Source organism: Marmota marmota, unplaced genomic scaffold (assembly GCF_001458135.2).
Source record: "Marmota marmota marmota unplaced genomic scaffold, marMar, whole genome shotgun sequence".
NCBI lineage: Eukaryota > Metazoa > Chordata > Mammalia > Rodentia > Sciuridae > Marmota > Marmota marmota.
Window position 1 is genome coordinate 21,378,601 of NW_026000005.1, and position 18,664 is coordinate 21,397,264.

An 18,664-nucleotide genomic window follows, 5' to 3' on the forward strand; every position below is an offset into this window, starting at 1 on the left:
AGGAGGAGGAGGAGGAGGAGGAGGAGGAGGAGGAGGAGGAAATTGTGTAACAAAAGGACTTCCTTCTTGTTTTTCCATATCTACCAATTGAAAAGATACTAGGAGGGGCTGGGGATATAGGTAAGGGCCAAAGTAGCATGCCCAATGCAGGAAGTCATCTGTGAAATACATGAGGACCTTCTCTAGGCATGGGAGCTAGGGAGGGATAGGCCTGGCATAGGGAACTTTCTGTGGCTCTCCTGTGGCAATAGATTGCCCAATGCATGTGACCTTCCCCTCCACTCTGCTAGAAAAGTCTTTCATAGTAAGTAGTACTGGAGATGGGCATATCCTATTAGGAACTGAACAGTCCACCTTTATATTATTTTGGTGAAGAACAGTCTAATACAGAAGGCCTTTGATGTTTTCCGATAGGCTGGGCTCCATCTTGTTCCAGAAGCTCCATCCATCTGATCAGCTTGCTGGTTCTGCCCCCATTTTTGAAACTACTTTCTGTGTTCTGTGTCTTTTTTCCTGTGTTTTATTTCTCTTAGCTTTTATTTCTCAGCCAGCCCATTCCACCAAGGGGAACCCCATTTCCACCATCCGCAGGGGATGTGGGCAGGACCCAGGGCCCTAGGTTCAAATCCCAGCAACATACACACACCTTGAAAAGACAACAAACTTTTTCCAGGCAATGAAAGTCTATTTTTGGGAGAAGAAAAAAAGGTCGACTTCCAGTTTAACCCTAGGAATGACATATTATTTTTAACCTTGTTTAATATGCCTTCTCTTCTAGTGGTTCGTAAGCCATATAATTTCTTGAAGGTAGTTGGGAACTGGATGGAGTGTTGGGTCTAGTCTTCAAAAGCCAATACATTTTAATTTTTATTTTATAACCAAGTAATAAACCAATTACATATATATTTTATGTCCACACAATGTATACATTTCACTTCAAAATGAAATTGTGTTAGGCTCTTCAAGTGTGTTTGGAGAAAGCTTGGGCTATGGAGACCATTTGGGGGCACTTGCTACCTGCTCCTCAGTTAACTTGCCCCTTATGTTACCATTGCTAGCAACCAGGATGGGTTTACCATTTGGTAGGGTGCCATTACTTTCATTCTCCTCCATATATTGTTTCATTTATACATTTTGTATCTGTTGTTTTAAAGACAACAAGCAAAAAGAATAGGAATATTTAGAAACAAATTAATGAGTTTTAAAATAACAATAATTCCAGAACTCCACCTCAAGATACTCTTTACTAGATCCATAAGTTACATTTATCTGATCAAAATTTAAAATGTATGACAAAAAATTTTAAAAAAATTGGGGGCTGGGTTGTGGCTCAGTGGTAGAGCAATGGGCTCAATCCTCAGTATCACAAAAAAATAAATAAATACATAAACAGAGGTATTTTGTCCGTCTACAACTAAAAAAAAATTTTAATGTAGCTCTTATATACTAATTGACTTTTTAAAAAATGTGTAACAAAGACCTATTGTTCAAGAGGGTAAAGAAAAACCTGCTTGTAAAGCTTAGTCTGATATCTTTCTTTTTTTCATGAAGTTATGAGAATAAGCCAGTTGATTAAGTTCAAAGGGTACGTCATGAAACCAGCTTTTGCCTATTGTGACATAAGATAAATTTCAGTTTTCTTTGAAAATATAGTCTCTCCCCAAACCAAATACAAGATAAGACTTTTTATTAAACTTGATTGTCGAGAATCCTGCCACCTTCTGCACAATCAGTAAAAGTAAATTAAACAGTGTATATTTATAGTCGGATGGAAAAAGTAACAATCTGTCATATGAAGTAAATGTATATGCAGTAGAGACAACATTTTATATGAACTTGATAATAAGTCTTTCATAATACAACAATCCATAATAAAATGTTTTACTTAAATTTCCTTGTTCATGGTGCCCCACAAAAATTACAAATTTATGTGTTATGGTGAATGGGATTTGGAGTAGAAAAAAATTGAGAAGTATTGGGCCATGAAGATAATTGCTATAATCAGTCATCTGAATCATTTTTAACACACAAAAGACATAAAAATGTGCACATGGGGTTGGGGATGTGGCTCCATGGTAGAGCGCTTGCCTCACATCTGAGAGGCCCTGGGCTGGGTCCTAAGCACCTGCAACAAACAAACAAACAAAAATGTACATTCATTATTAGCAAAATAAATCTCACTCCTTCTTGTCCCTCAGGAATGATCTTTCAGTTTGATAATGGAGGGAGGAAAATTTATATTTCGCCCTATTTAATCTTTTTGAAGATGCACATTTTCTGTTAAATTGGGATGCATCTCACCAATAGTAGCATCTTCAATAGAAGTCAGCCAGCTGCAGTTGTGACTGTAGTTACAATTGCAGAATGAACATCAAATGAGCCAGCATCAAAACTTGCAGAATGGGTATCACTGACTTGGGAGGAAAACTTACAAATAAAGAGCCTTAAAAAAAAAAAAAAAAAAAACTGTATGAGCCAAATGATGTGGAGAAGGAGTGAGTTGAACATGTTTAGCAACATTCTTTAAGCAGGAGTCAAAAGTAAGCTAACTATGTAATTGCAAAACCACTTTAGAAGCCCAGAACCAATGACTTAGTTCTTTTATAACTTATTTTAAGAAATGCTGCATCATCAACCTCTTAATACAGGGGATGATACTGTGAGTAAATACAGACAGATATTGAGGAGTCTGAGTCAAATGCTAAATGTGAATAAGTTTTAGGAACCAATTTATTTTGTTAATGTTCCTTTTCTTCTTGCATGTGTATGATAAAATAATCTAATTAAATTTATAACATTCCTTTCAATAAGTACAAAATAAACGTTCTGACCATGTCATAGTTTAACTTGCAAGGGGTGTGTGTGTTGTGTGTGTGTGTGTGTGTTTTAAGGGGTTGAAATCTTTTAAATTATTAAAAAATCTTAATCGACATGGAATAGTTGTACATACTTATGGAATAACTTGCAGGAGTTTTTAAACTATCTTAATGAAATACACCATAGTGAGGTCTTTTTTGGGGGTTGGGTGGGTACTGGGGATTGAACCCAAGAGCACTTAAACAGAGCCAAATCTCAACCATTTTTTATTTTTTATTTTGAGACAGGGTTGCACTGAGTTGTTTAGGGCCTCACTAATTTCCTGAGGCTGACTTTGAACTTGCAATCCTCCTGCCTCAGCCTCCTGAGCCGCTGGGATTACAGATGTGCACTGCTGCTCCTAGTGATGTCTTTTTACAATGATAGCATCTTAGATTCAGTGGAAAGGACTATACAATTTGTGAATTCAGTACTTTCCCCTCTTCTCATAAAATGGATCACTAATAAGCTTGAATGACCCAAGATGTTTGATGATTACATAGTGTTCCTTACTGCTGCTGGCTTAGTTGCATCTTCAAAAAGCTGCATGTTGTTCTCACTTTCATTTGACGTGGGGACTTCTCCCCCAACCCCCGCAAGACTTTTAATAGCATATGGCCCCTATTTAGTAGTCTCCAAAGTATTCCTCAGAAGTTGACACTCTAATAATTCAGTTTTGCATGTGTGGTTTCCCTGAAAATGTGTTGTTTTCCTTTGCTAGGGGTGCAGGCTGCATCTTTATTGAAATGTTCCAGGGTCAACCTTTGTTTCCTGGGGTTTCCAACATCCTTGAACAGCTGGAGAAGATCTGGGAGGTAAGAAAATAATTCCTCTTAAGGAAAAAGAAATATCCACATTTCAAACCTTGAACTAAATTTGCTTTAGAGACAAACGGAGCAGTCCGTCTGAGTCATGTATTAAGATTATAGAAACTGTGGTATTTGCTACAGGGATAAGCACCTTAGAGATGAGTGTTTAGGAAAACCCCTGCTGCTCCATAGCAGCCCATGAAGCCACCCCACCAATGACATAGGTCTCCTGATTCCTATTTTTATTATGGTCTCAACCTCCTGGGGCAATTTCTGCTATTACTACTTAAGCACTTCTCTGCCTTCTCACCTCCAACTATTTCCACCATGTATTTGGCCCTGGATGTTTCTCAGTTGAATGACAGACTGTCATGGAACCCTCATCAAACAGAGAATTCCTTGACTTCACTTGTCAGTATGAGATACGTATTCTCTTTATCATGCTCCTCAACAACCAGATTCCTAAGATGTCTAGGTGCCCGTGTAGTGTAGTTCCATTCCTTTATATTATTTATCTCTACCTTCTTTGGTACTACGATGTGGTTGGTTTTTATGTCCCTTACATAGTAGTATTTCAGTCATACTATAGTCACCTGTATGTTTCTCTTTTGATGATTTCTTTTATTGTGACAAAAAACATTAAATTTGTCAGGTTGGTCAATGAGAACTAAGTTACTGTTAGGATAGGATAAATAAGTTCTGGTGTTCTATTGCACAAAAAAGCTAGAATAAAGAATTTTGAATGTTTTCATCACAAGGAAATGTTTTTGGTTTGGGGTTTTTTTTTTATTTTGGGGGGAGGGTTCTTGTTTGTTTGTTTTGTTTTTGGCACTGGAGATTTAACCTGTGGGCATTTTACCACTGAGCTATATTCCCAGCCCTTTTAATTTTTTATTTTGAGATAGGGTCCCACTAAGTTGCAGAGAGCCTCACTAAATTGCTAAGGCTGGCCTCAAACTTGAAAGTTTCCTGCCTCAGCCTCCCAAGTCACTAGGATTACAGGCATGCATCACTGTACCTGGCTTAGAAATGATAAATGTTTAAAAACATATATATGTTCATCCTGATATTAACATTACACAATATATAAATGTGTTGACACATCACACAGTACACTATAAATCTGTACAAATTTTATGTGTCAATTAAAATGCAACAAAGCGAAAGCTTTTACCAATTTCATCATTTTTAATTGTACAGTTTATGCAGTAAGTTCATTCCCATTGAATGCCATCGGTGACATCATTTCCAGCGCCATTGCATCATCTTAAACAGGCTCTGCAACTATCAAACAATAACTCCCCATCTACCCAACCCCCCAGGCCCAGATAACCTCTAATCTACTTTCTGTCTCTATGAACTTGCTTATTCTAGGTACCTCATGTCAGTAGAATCGAGTAACATTTGTCTTTCTGTATCTGGCTTATTTCATTTAGCATAGTATTTTCAAAGTTCATTCATGCCGTAGACAATGTCAGGTACTTTACACTGGGGCTTTTATCACTTGCAATTCTGGATCCTGCTCCTTGTCTTCTGGCCAAGATAAAATGTACTTTGGGAAATTAGCACATTATATAGCAATTAATCACTGACTTATATTTTCTTTTGGAACCAGAGTGGCTTTTATGAAGAAACCTGGGACAAATTGGAAAGCATTCATAAACTAAAAGAACATTTTTCAGACCAAAAAGACTTAGAACTTTTTCCTAGCAAAACAGATAAAATGCTACTTTAAAATAACATTGTTAGATGGTTGTAACCATCTAAACTGGAGACAGGCTAATGAAATGGCTTTGGAATCAGAGAACCTGGATCTTCCTGAATTCTAGCCACTTTCTAGCTATGAATGTGGGAATGTTATGTAATATCTCTGAACTTCATGACTTTCTAATCTTGCTGTGAGAATTCCATAAGATCAAATGCATAACAAACTCAGTATGCCATAAGTGCTTGACAAATATTTGCTTTCTTCCTTTCTCATATAAATTGTTACAGAGATGTTTCAGTAACCCAATTGCTAGCGAATGTTATCTGATATTTAACTTATTTGATCGATTCTTCCACTTAGCATTATTACTTCTTATCCACAATAGAAAAAGCATAATCAGCACTGCCTAAACTTTACCCTGCAAGAACCCTTTACACATTCAAAGAATTTTTCCCAGCTGTTTGATACCTATTGAACATTCACCATATATAAATTCTTTTCAAGGACTTATAGGAAGCAGCAAGTCATGGAAAAAAAGAGAATAAGAAATATTCATGATTATGTTTTCAAGAGTTGTTCGGTCTAGGTGGGATGATGGGTAGAGTCCAAGTAAATACATATAGAACAAACAAATGTGTATATATGGAAAGGATATATATGTATAGTTAAGATAAATTTTAATATTGAAAAAAGATGTAATATTCAGAGATTTGAAAAGTAGCATATTTTAAAAGAATATATCCTTATATGCTATAAGTATTTAAAGAGTGGTGTATAAACTGACTTTTTAAAAATCACACACTATTTAAATTACCATGCATTTAAAAAGCAATCATTTTATACTTCTTTGCATTTAGCATAGCACTTAGAAATCATGAACAGAAAGAGTAGACTAGATGTTTCCCAGGACCTAATGACACTCTAGCTATTAGTTCAAGTGTTTAGGCCTGGCCTTGGTAAGTGACACTGGGTGCCTGAAGGATGTGTCAGGTAATTCAATAAGTGAAAGATGCTGGACTTGAATCTGGATGTAAAGTACCAAAAAAGAGTGAGGCCACAGAATCCAACAGGACCTGTCCCAGAAGCCATGTTCATGTCTACTGTTACTTTTACCACATTGCAGTGAGTGAAAGGGTCTTTATTTTGACATTTATGACAACCCACTACAAATTTAAAACAAGTGGACATATTTGAAATAACACTGGCCTGAAGTCAGGACTCAGGAGTCGTGAACACAACTCCAACTTCAGGCACGAAGTAGAGCAAGTGTGTATCCAACACCCCTGGCTCCAGGCCCCAGAGTCTTCAATTGTATTTTATTCTCTGACTCTGACTTTAGTAACCAAAGTGCAAAGAGAACACTGTAGCTCCTATGAATTTTAATCACAATATTCTCTGTTCATTAAATTTTCCCCTCAGTTTTTTTCTCAAGTTTATGTAATTGCATTGTTCACTGTTGACTTTCAACCTGTGCTTCCAGAAGATAGTTCTATATTGTGTAGCTGTGGATTATGGGCACTAGGAGGTCAGAGTCATGAAAGCTCATTTTCTCATTGTCCTCTCCAAGCAGTTTTGTTATTACATCTGTAGTTCCATACTTTGAGGAAAAATGTGAATATCATGAGTTAGCAGGTTTGCTGTCTTTTGTATCACTGTACCTCATCTGGTTAATCTCAAGCAGATTAGAATTATTTTTTCCCCAGTGCAGTGCCTGGCCTCTGGTAAGTGCAAAGTTAATAATCATATTATTATTGATAATAATACTTGTATTCCACTTTGGTCTCCATATGTAAAATCTGATTGTAACTAGTATGTATTGCTTTAGAAGCAATAGGGCCATCAGGGAAGTGAGTGTCTGGAGGAAAAGTGAGGAAAGAACATCTACAAAGGGAGCATATAACTGTGGATTCCAGTTTTTCATTTTTACAGTTGAGGAAATAATGTCCCAGAGTAGTTTCAACATAGACAAGTTTGCACAGATAAAGTCACAGCAAAAAGGCCATAGAGAGAAAAAGACCCTGTTGAATATTGTTTGAAGCCACTGACATTACATTTGATGATATCACAATATCTATAAGCTTATCCATATGGCTCTACTATACCTCTAAGTATAGTGGATATGTGCTTTGGGTCTGGATCGATTTCTTTCTTTTTGATTGATAAATTAAAAGTGTGTTTATTTATCATATACAACATAGTATGTTTCCTGGGATTTTTTTTGTTGTTTTGTTTTGTCATGCTGGGGATCAAATCCAGGACCTTATGCGTACTAGGCAATTGTTCTACCACTGAGCTACACCCTAGAGCCAGTATGATGTTTTTTTTTAAAAGACGTTTTGGAACTAGGTACTGTGGTGCACAACTGTAACCCCAGTAACTTGGGAGGCTAAGACAGGAGGATCACAAGTTTGGAGGCCAGTCTCAGCAATTTAGTGAGACACTGTCTCAAAATAAAACAAAGCCGGATGTCATGGCGCAAGCTTATAATCCCAACAGTTTAGGAGGCTGGGGCAGGAAGATCGTGAGTTCAGAGCCAGCCTCAGCAAAAGCGAGATACTAAGCAACTCATTGAGACCCTTTCTCTAAATAAAATACAGAATAGGGCTGGGGATATAGCTCAGTGGTTGAGTGTCCCTGAATTCAATCCCCAGTACTAAATAAATAAATAAAACAAAAACGATTGGAGGTGTGGCTCAGTGGTAGAAGACTTCTGGGTTCAGTTCTTGATGCCACACAAAAAAAATTAATTAAAAATCAAATAAAATACATATTGGAGTGGCTAAATTGAGCCAATTAAAATATGCATCACCTCACATACTTTGTGTGTGTATGTATGTGGGTGTAAGTGTATTGAGAATACTTAAAATCTACTCCATGATATTCAAGAATACAATACATTAACTATAATCACCATGTTGTATTATGATATATAGTACAATAATATAATATAATTTATAATTATATAAATATAATCAATATGTTGTATATTTCTTAACCTTTTTCATATCTAATTGAAATTTTGTATCCTTCAACCAACATCTGCCCAACTCCCAGCTCTAGTCCCTGGTCACCATTAGTCTAGTCTACTGCCTTGAGTTGACCTTCTTTAGATTCCACATACGAAGATATCACAAGGCATTTATCTTTCTGTGCCTGGCTTATTTTACTTAACATGTCTTACAGCTTTATATACGTTGCTGCAGATGACAGGATTTCCTTCTTTTTTCCAAACATCCCCTACCAGATGCATGGTTTGTAAATATTTTCTACCATTCTATAGTTTGTCTCTTGATTATTGTTCTGTTTTCTGTGCAGAAGCTTTTTAGTTTTATGTAAACTCATTTGTCTGTTTTCACTTTTGTTGCCTGAGAAATAGGCTAGAAAATTAAACAGATTACAAATAGTTCCTGAATTTGTGTTTTACTAAATGTGGTCTTCACAGATAAAAATAGGAAAGCTATTTGAGGTTCTATGATATTTGATGTAGGAATTGCTTCTTTGAAATCAATGGGCCCATTCTAAATTTCCCAACCTCTAACCACATTTTTCTCTACAGTTAGATCTCAGTCTTAGCAATAAAGACAAAATGAGAAGTTCTGAATATTTATTTTAACATCTTTTGGTCTGTGGGTGTGTGTGCATGTACATGTGATGTATTTACATCTAAAGTCATAGCTGCCAATATTTTCTGAAGTGTTTTTAAAATATATTCTTAAAGTGTTTTTGCAAGCAATCATGTATTCAGTCCTAAAATCAGAATAAACTTTCAGAATAAACTATGCAAACTTTAAATCCATTTATCAAAATGCCTTTAGTTTTCATTCCAACGAAAGCAAATAAACAGCTCCTCCAACCACTGTGTTTAAAACCTAGAACTCTCTGCCTTACAAGAGCCCATGCGAAGAGAGAAAATCAGCAATTTTTTGAGTTTCAGTTTCCCAGAAAATGAAGATGAAATTTAGTAACTTTCTCAAGTGAAAAAGAATTCTCTAACTTTCAAATGGAAACTGAGCATCAAATTTCCAAATAAAGTATATTGAATATTTTGGTTTACACTTCTAAAATCTTAAGCTTAAAGCTTTTAGCTCAAAAGAGTTTCCAAAAACTTTGATATCTGTTTCATTGGCACGAAATGCAACACTGAGTAACCGACAAGTCTGGTGATACCTAGAGAAGATATGAACGTGGTTGTTATTTTGTTTGTATTGTTTTCTCTCTTGATCTTTGCTTTCTTTTCCTCGTGTTTTGCCACCCATCAGAAGATGAATGGGTGCACACGAATCACACCCACTCATTTATACTTGCATCCCTGCAAATACATATGATGGTAGGTTAAGAAAGAAGAATTAGCTTCCGGTCCTCTGGCCTTTTCCTACAAAAGAAGAATTAATCCAGTTGGTTTTTCAAAATGGATTCTAGGATTCTAAGTGTTCCCTCAGGCTCAGGGTGGTTGATAGGAAAAGCCTATAATCCCCTCAGTTGCTTTTCAGTTTGTTTAGAGAATGGATAAAGCAGGAAGATTTTGCTGGGTGGCATGATTTTTTTTTTTTTAATATATGAGGGAAAATAGCACTTCAGTATCTTTTGTTTAAGGACAAGCTTAAAAGGCTGGAAAAGTAGACCTCTCAGCCAGAGTCCTAGTCAGCAAACTGATAGGTTTGAGATTCTGGATTCCTTATTGATAATACTGCTGGTGTTGGGCAATTAACTTCTTGTCATAAAAATTGCGCCAGCATCTTTATTCACTTGGATCCTCCAGACTGTCTCTGCAAGATGCTTCTCAAGAGTAATCCTGAGGTATGCATCTATGAAGAGTTGTGCTATAGCAGTGTATTGGAAGCTACAAGTGCTTTACTAGTATTTCACAAAAACAGTGTGATTCAGACTCCCAGATATAACTGGCTATGGGCTTTCATGATCATCTTAAAAGAATGGGAAGAGGAATCCTATAGGGGAACTTTACAGGACAGCACCATCCAAAATCTATTTTGGCTTTGTGTTCCAAACAACTTTTATTTTCATACAGCATCTTAATTTAGAATCAAGACCTTTGATTTGGTCATCTAAAGCATAGGCTAGCTCTTTTTCAAGTGATGCTACCATTATAGTTCACTAGTGAAAAAACCAAATGCTATATTCTAGGCTGCTGGATACAAAGAAAACAACCCATGAGATGAATTTGGTAGAAAGGACTGGAGTTAGGTTAGGGGTCATTTTTAACCAACATTCCACTGCCTAAAGGTCAGTAATCTGAATCCTTTTTAATCTGAGCACGTTGGGAACAGCTGAATGCCTATGCTGAGGCATGATTTAAGCTGTCAAATGTCCTCTGTCAGTATGCTTACGGTAACATGATGTAAGGCAAAGGGACAGTCACTCCGGCTTGTTTATACCCCATCTGCTAAAATGACCTCCTCATGCATGGTGTTCATGCAATAAATATTTGCAGATGAGGATGACTTTAAGCAAGGCCATATGATCTGCCTCAGAATATCAAGTCAATTAGCAAAGACACACAGACCATAGGCATGTACTAGACTTTGCCCAATGTTGGAAATACTACAGTTTCTCTTATATATTAGCTGGTGTAATGTGACATAATCAAATTTTCCCCACTCCTCCCTGATCTGTCCTTCATATCTCTGTACCTGCTTCATCCTCCTGGTCTTCCCATCGACCTTTATTTGTCTTTTTCTGTCTTTATATAGGTGTTGGGAGTCCCTACAGAGGACACTTGGCCTGGAGTCACCAAGCTACCTAACTACAATCCAGGTAATATCAATCCAAACTTCTGAATGTTTGGAATTAGCAATGTCAGTAGAGCATTGGCCACACAGAGTGTCTGCTTTGCATTGTGAAATTAACTTAAAAGATGGAGTTCAATTCATCTATTCCCTGATTCTTTTATGAGAAAGACATTGAAATAGTAGTTAATGTTAGATTGGTTTCCCCAACTCTGTAAAACACAAGTAGCAAACTGAAACATAATCTGGAATTACTAATACTATGGATTCCTCATTCATTTCCAACTGCCCGATGGCAAAAATAAAAAATTAAAATTAAAATTAAAAACCCCCAAAACTCAAAATATGATCTCACTTTTAAGTACCCCCCACACACTGTCATTGAGTTACAGTGGTGTTCTCATCTTTTCCCACCCTGTCCCTACTTCTTCCTGTCCACTCTCCTCTCCATCTGGATGAAAGTGGGACCCCTAACTTTCCTCAGCTTTCTAACATGTATGCAAACAGAAGTTTGGAGTCACAGAAAACATTGTGCATGAGGTCCAAACAAAGCTGCTGTGGTAAACACATGTGCTGTTCCCCCAAACTTCAAACATTTGGGTTTCAGGTTGTCCAGGCAACAAATAGAGACCCTTAATACTGAATGTCTTGATGAGAATAACAATGCTAGAAACTTGGCCAAAAATGCCTTCCTGCCAGAGTCTATGCTAAATAAGAAATCTGTGCTATAATAAAACAGAAGTGAGTTGCATTTTACTGTCATATCAAAGTAATGTGCATTTTTTTAACAAAGAAAACTCTCAAGGTTTAACACTAGGAGGGTTCATACTTTGCATTGTTTTTAGTAGGAGTTCAACTTAATTCAAGTAAGTCAAAAATTTTTGAGTACTATCTGTTAGGCATTAGGAGAGGTGCTAAGGCTGTGGGGATGAATACAGTGTGTTTTTGGATCTCTGAAGCTTAGGTTAAATTCATTCATCCACACTCTTGCACTGGTCCTCCTTAGCAGGGTGCCTATTTGTGAGAGCTGCTCCCTTGGGCTTGGGAAGTTTGTGGCTTTGAGCCTGGCTGAGTTTATAGAAGGAAGGGAGCCAAAACCTTAGCCAGAGCCAAGATGTCTAATCCTGCCTTTGCAAATCTTAAGAGTTCATCCTATCTTGGGCATGGGGTCAGTACTATTAATAACTCAATCATAAGGAATATGTTTTTAAAAGGTCATCAGGATCTGTGTTCCAGGAACATCCCTTCATGTGACTCAGAAAGTCCCTTTTGAGTCACCCCCATCCCTAGCCCTGAGATGCTGCTTCTGCTTCCATACACATGAACTCCAGCAATTAAAGGGCAACTGAAGGGGAAATGGGAGTCAGGAAAAGTGTCAGTTGGAACAATGTTTACACCATTCTGGACACAATTTCCACACCTTTCCCTTTCATTCCACATAAGTAAGAACACTGAAACTTTGAACTCAATCAGCACAATTTTCTAAGTATTTTTTTTTAATTTTTAATTAACACAGTAATTATATATATTTATGGGGTGTAAAGTGATATTTCAATATGTGCATACAAGGTGTAATGATCAAATCAGGGTAATTGACATATCCATCACTTCAAACATTTAATCTTTTTTTGTGTGGGAAATAGTAAAAAATCCTCTTTTCTGGTTTTTTTGAAATATCTAGGTAATTGTTGCCAACCATAGTTATCCTACTGTGCCATAAAACATTGGAAGCTATTCCTCCTATCCAACTGTACCTCTTTACCCATTGACCATCCTCTCTCCCTTCATCATACCATTTCCCAGGTTCTGGAAACCACTATTCTATTCTCTACTTCTTTGAAATCAACTTTTTAGCTTCCACATAAAACATGAAACGTGTTATTTGCCTTTTTGTGCCTGACTTACTTCACTTAATCCATACTGTTACATCCATATTGCTGCAAATGACAGAATCTCATTTCTTTTATGGCTGAATAGGATTCTATGATGTATACATACTACATTTTCCCCCATTCACTTGTCAATGGACACCTAGGTTGATTCCATATCTTGGCTATTGTGAATAATGCTGCATTAAACATGCAAGTGCAGATGTTTCTTTGACATTACCAAATTTAATTCCTGTATATACCCAGTAGCAGGATAGCTGGATTGTATGGTAATTCTATTTCTAGTTTTTTGAGGAAACTCCGTACTGTTTTCTATCATGGCTCTATTAATTTACATTCCCACCAATAGTGTGTAAGAGCTACCCACCCTGCTCCACATCCTTCCCAGTACTGGCTATTTTTTGTCTTTTTGAAAATAGCCACTCTAACTGGATTTAGGTGATATTGTGGTTTTGATTTGCATCTCTGATGATTAGCAATGTTGATCATTTTTCAGGTACTTGTTGGCCATTTGTAAGTCTTAAGATATATCTAAGCAGGTCATTTGCCCATTTTTAATTGGATTATTTATTTTTGTGCTGTAGAGTTGTCTGAGTTCCTTATATATTCTTTAGCCAATGCAATTTTGAGAGAATTCAGTTGCTCTGAATTTGGGAGAACTATCCAGGGTCCATCCACGTCCACTCTTCCATTTCTCTGCTTTGTCTGGGCTCTGTCTAGGAGGACAACACAGTTTCTGTTTGTACAGTTTTGAAAACTCACCTGGTGCTGACTCAGCTTTAAGATATCTCTGCTGTTACCTGTTTTCTTGGATCTCTGATCAGCAGGGTGGTAAGCTTTCTAGCTACAATGCAAACTCTTTTGCCTGATTAAATCTGGCAAGGTGAAAGGGGTGTATTATTTTAGAGTCTGGCTCCTTCCTTCTTCCTTTCTTCCTTCCTTCCTTTCTCTCCTTCTCACCCACTCCCCATTTAAGTAAGCTGGCTGAGAACTCTGTGTCCTCCACTTCAAAGGGCCAGTTGTCTTATTTTGATGTGGGCAGATTGAGAAGTAGGCTTTGAAAAGTAGGCCTTTTTTTGTTTAATCTTTTCTCCTGGGATAGCTTTCAGAGCAATATATCCAAGTGTCAGTGAGGGGGTTCTGACGAGCCCGGATTCCCAGACGCTCAGCGGGATCATTCTCTAACAGAAATATAAAAGTGAAATATTAAAAACCCTGGAACGTGAACTCCATCTGCAGAGTAGCCGGTGTCTTGCCTGCTTGCACCATGGGAAAAAAAAGATCTTGAAAAAAGAGGGAGGAGAAAAAAAGTGCTTTGAGTACGAGGTTTACAGGTTTAGTAGAGCATAGTAACATCCCCTCAAAGAAGTGGGTGTTGCTCTTGACCCCCCAAAATGCTCCTCCTTTGACTCAGCCGCCAGAACACTCCCCCTCCCCCACAACACACCCCCTTTTCACATGCTAACTGAGGTGTCCGTGATTGGCTGAACAATAAACTGGTCACACTTGCTAAAGGGCTGCCATCTTTCACACAATTAGTCAAGACACATTAATCAAACTGGCTGGGGAACTGGGGCTGCGCTGGCCTCCTGCAGTGGGGGAAGGGAGAAATTTTGGTGATCCTGCCTAAGAGACCCTGGGTAGCAAAAATAAAGACGTGAACGCTGGAGGGAATTCTACTCTCAGAGAATTAGAAAAAGTTAAAGGCCCAGTTGATGCCTTATCTGGGATGTGGTTGATTTGTGGCTCAGAAGATCCCAGAAGCTTAGAGCAAACTGGATATTCATGTTGGCTAAAATCTGTTCATATAGTGGTGTGGATTTGAACAGTGAACCCCTCTAAACAACTCTGCAAACTTCCTTCAACCATCTTAGCTTCCCTTTCCACACCCACTCAGGTCACACCCGCCTTGAGCCTAGAGCACTAGACAGAGGACATGCCAATCCACACAGCAGAGGTTTCACTATTGTGGGGACAAATAGGAATAAAACAGCCAGCCATTTAGAACCAGTTAAGACAAGGCATCAACTGGGAAGTTGTTGGTCTTAAACTAAGTATTTGAAAGACATTGAAAATAGCCAGTTCTGAGAGAAAAAGTTCAAACATTTGTACTTTTCATCATGATATTTTCTGATTTTTCTTTTCCAAGTCCCCATTTAATAGGTTTTCCGTTGGCCATAGGGACCTGATAAGATCATACCTTAGAGACCCATTTGCTACAGAATCATGTAGGGCTTTTCAGAGGATCAACTAAATATTTGGACACATCTCAGCTCAAGTAAATGGAGGCCTCCCTCCTCCAGGGGCTGCCCAGTCCACCCACTACCTCATTAGATGCAAAGATCCTGTGATAAAGAGAAACTTTTTTTCTGCCCACATGATTGCAGCCCAGTTGTGGTTTTTAATGTGTCGTTGATTGTTTCATCCAACTCCTTTTGCTCCCCTGAAAGGGTCTGTCGTGGCTCTGTTTGCTTCCTTAAACACGGTTTTTGAAAGCGCTCACGCTGTGTGAGCTCAAATCCTAGCATTAATGCACTGCTGAGTTCATTTCACCACACTCAAAAGCGCTGAGTTTAAATCCCTCTCAATTCCATTTGAGGCACCAGAAGACTTTATCCTCCTCTACTAATGGTTCCAAGTTTACATCTAGATACTAGGGTTCAAGGACAGGAGAGGATTTAGAAATAACAGCCCCTGATATTAGTCAATGCATTTGCCAAATTGGCAATTAGTTCCTGATGTGCGTGCAAAGCATTTTACTCCTGTCTCTTTGATGCCTGTTCCCATAGAGAAGGGAACAGAGTCCACGGAGGCCTTCGAACTTTTAAAGCAATATCTGCTGAAAATCATGCCTGATTTGTGACATGAACTCCGCCACAGGGAAGCATCCGGGATTAGCCCAGTTCTTTCAGTCCCAGGAAAGAACGCCTCACATGGGAAGTTTTTCCACTGGAGGAACTTAGTGGAAATCAAAAGGCAGAAAAGCAGTACAAAAAACCCCACAGGGACCAGAATCAGATGCACTCTAAGTGATAGGCCCATGGCCAGGGATAGGCAGCAACGCCCAGTTGTTTTTTGGTATGCTTGCTTTTTCAACTTTTGACCACCAGGTGGAAGCAAGAAATAACCAGGGTGGAATGAGTCCTGACATAGAGCAACCCTCCAGCACCACAGCCTCGCTCCCAGAATGTCTAATTTTGACTAAATGCAGCATGAGAGTTTCACTGCCTTTGACACCACTGTGGGATGGAGGAAGAATAAAATCTAAATAATCCATCTCCATTGGGATTATAAAGAGCTGTTATGCTTTAGGCTCAAAGGGTTCTGAGCATATCTCTGTGTTTGCTATGAATACAACCTAAGATTGCATCTGCATTGTTATCAGCTTTGTCACATGAGCTATTAGCCGAGTGCGTTTATTCAGTGGATTGAAGAAAAATGTTGATAAGACAAGGCATTAACTAGGGGCATCAATTCTCATATGGAATAGCAAGTCCAAGCTCCCCTCCTTAATGTCAAGGGAAATTGAGGAAGTTGTTTCCAGTTCCCAAATCTGTAAAATCCTGTCATTTAAAAAGTGCTCCCTATATGCCAGGCAATGTTCATAATTATATGCATATGTGATGTACATATACAATATAGCAATATGCTTATGTTTGTTGCTAATATACATAACTGCTAATCCCTACCATGGCCTGCCAACGGCAGTGCTGGAAAGGGTAACACCATCCTACAGATGAAGAAACAGAGGCCTTCCTCCCAGGCTCACAAAGAGGCATTTCTTGACTGGAAATGGGTCAAATCTGCATCCAAACCTTGTTTTCTCTCCATTAATCATGTTGTGTCCCTGTCTGATTTCGCAGGGCGGTGTTGAGAAGTCAATGAAATTATTGAACTGCATCTGCCATGGTGTTTAACCTTCAGGTGCTCAATAAATTAGGGTTTTGGGTTTGTTTGTTTTTTTTCAGTGCTGGGGATGAGCCCAGGGCCTCATACATTGCTAGGCAAGTGCTGTACCACTGAGCCACAGCCCAGCTCCTGCATTCTGTTTTGTTTTGTTTTTTTGCAGTGTAGAAGTTCAGCTGCCTAATGACTCACCATGGTGCAGACCCAATGACAGGTGTGAGAACTGATGCTGCCTCTTTCTTTATATTTAGCTCCTTCAAAAGCATGGCCTCCTTCTAAATGTCAGGTGTGTCTCCCAACAACAGAACTGACTTTGTTTCTGCTTGCTTAGGCCTAAATTTTGCCTGAATTCCCACATTCTAAGAGTGGGTGCTCAGTGTTCAAACGTCTACCTGAGTCAGTCTGAGTGCCTGGTAAGGCTGTCCCTGTCAAATGGTCTGTCCATTCTGCTCCTCACACCTGAACTGCTGTGAGATGTTTGCCCATTCAAGAAACCTCTTGAATGATTTTTAATGCCCTAGGAGAATCCTTGTGAACTACCTACCACATAATGAATATCCAGTAAGGGCCACCAAATCACAACAGCATTTGTGTTATCTTCATTCATTTTACCCAAAGATTGAAGATGGCATGGTAGAAAGAGACAGAGTTTTCTCCAAACCAAACTTCTAGCACTTCTAGTATTTTATACATGTCCCCTAAATGGCACATAATAGGTAGTCAGTAGATATTTGTGAAATGAAATCAATGACTAGGAATTATAAAACTTGGGTTCAAATTCCAGTGGCACCCTCTAGGGCTCTAATTTATTCTTATTCTGTCTGCTTTCCCAAGAAAAAAACATATAGTTATTATTGACCTTATTACTGGGCAATAGTACTATAATTTATTGAGTATTAACAATGAGAAGCATCATTTTACATTGATTCACAACCACCCTATCAAATCAGGGTGCTGTTATCCTCCATACTTTACAAAAGAGTGCTGAAGCTTTGACAGGTATATGTCTTACTTAGGTCACCTGGCCAGTAAGGGGTAACCCAGTATTTACAGACACATTGAACCCCAAGATGGTGCTCTTAGCTGTGTTCACATTACCTTAACTGTCAAATGGCAACGGTAATGATTTGGTGATTAGGACAATGTCCTACACAGGAGCCCAGCCTATGTCACTTTTCCAAGTCCATTTCCAGATGATTATGTCTTTCCACCTAGTCTTGATGTTCGAATCTATGAGCTTGGCGACGGGTTTCTGGAATGTAATGTGACTGCCGTCCCTACCCTGGGACTCTGGCAGCCCTCCCTTGCTACAGCTAATGAAGCCACCAGCGATCACCGAATCTATGAACCGAGATTGGGCTCATTACTGTTTCGCTTCTGGAGCGCTGCCGAAAGCTCCCGGGGAGTTCCTATTAACATCTTTATTAACCCGTCCCCCACATCAGTCAGTGAAATTCATTTAGATACACAGCCCACTTTGATCTTCATTAATAGTTTCTTCTAGTTTCTACATTTATTTTTAGTTTTCTCATCTTTAATTTATTTAGTGGCAATTATTAGTTTTTATGGAGGGGGAGTAGATGATCTTAAAGTAATTAAGATTAGGAAAAATTGGGAGTGAAAACAGGTAAAAACACATGTCTTTCTAAGAGAAAAGAAACATGCAATTTTTATGTTGTGTGCAATACATAGAATATATAAATTATATATATATATATATATATATATATAATTTGACAATTAAAATAAATA

The 18,664-nt window shown here is 38.3% G+C and overlaps 1 protein-coding gene across 1 annotated transcript in view; it reads left to right on the top strand.

The window, feature by feature from the left end:
- The window catches only part of Cdk15 (cyclin dependent kinase 15), a 95,742-nt gene that overhangs the window by 49,758 nt on the left and 27,320 nt on the right, over positions 1-18,664 (top strand). The window contains exons 9-10 of the mRNA XM_015481270.2: positions 3,578-3,671; positions 11,082-11,145. Coding sequence (XP_015336756.1) covers positions 3,578-3,671; positions 11,082-11,145 — 158 coding nt within the window. The remainder of the gene's footprint in view (positions 1-3,577; positions 3,672-11,081; positions 11,146-18,664) is intronic.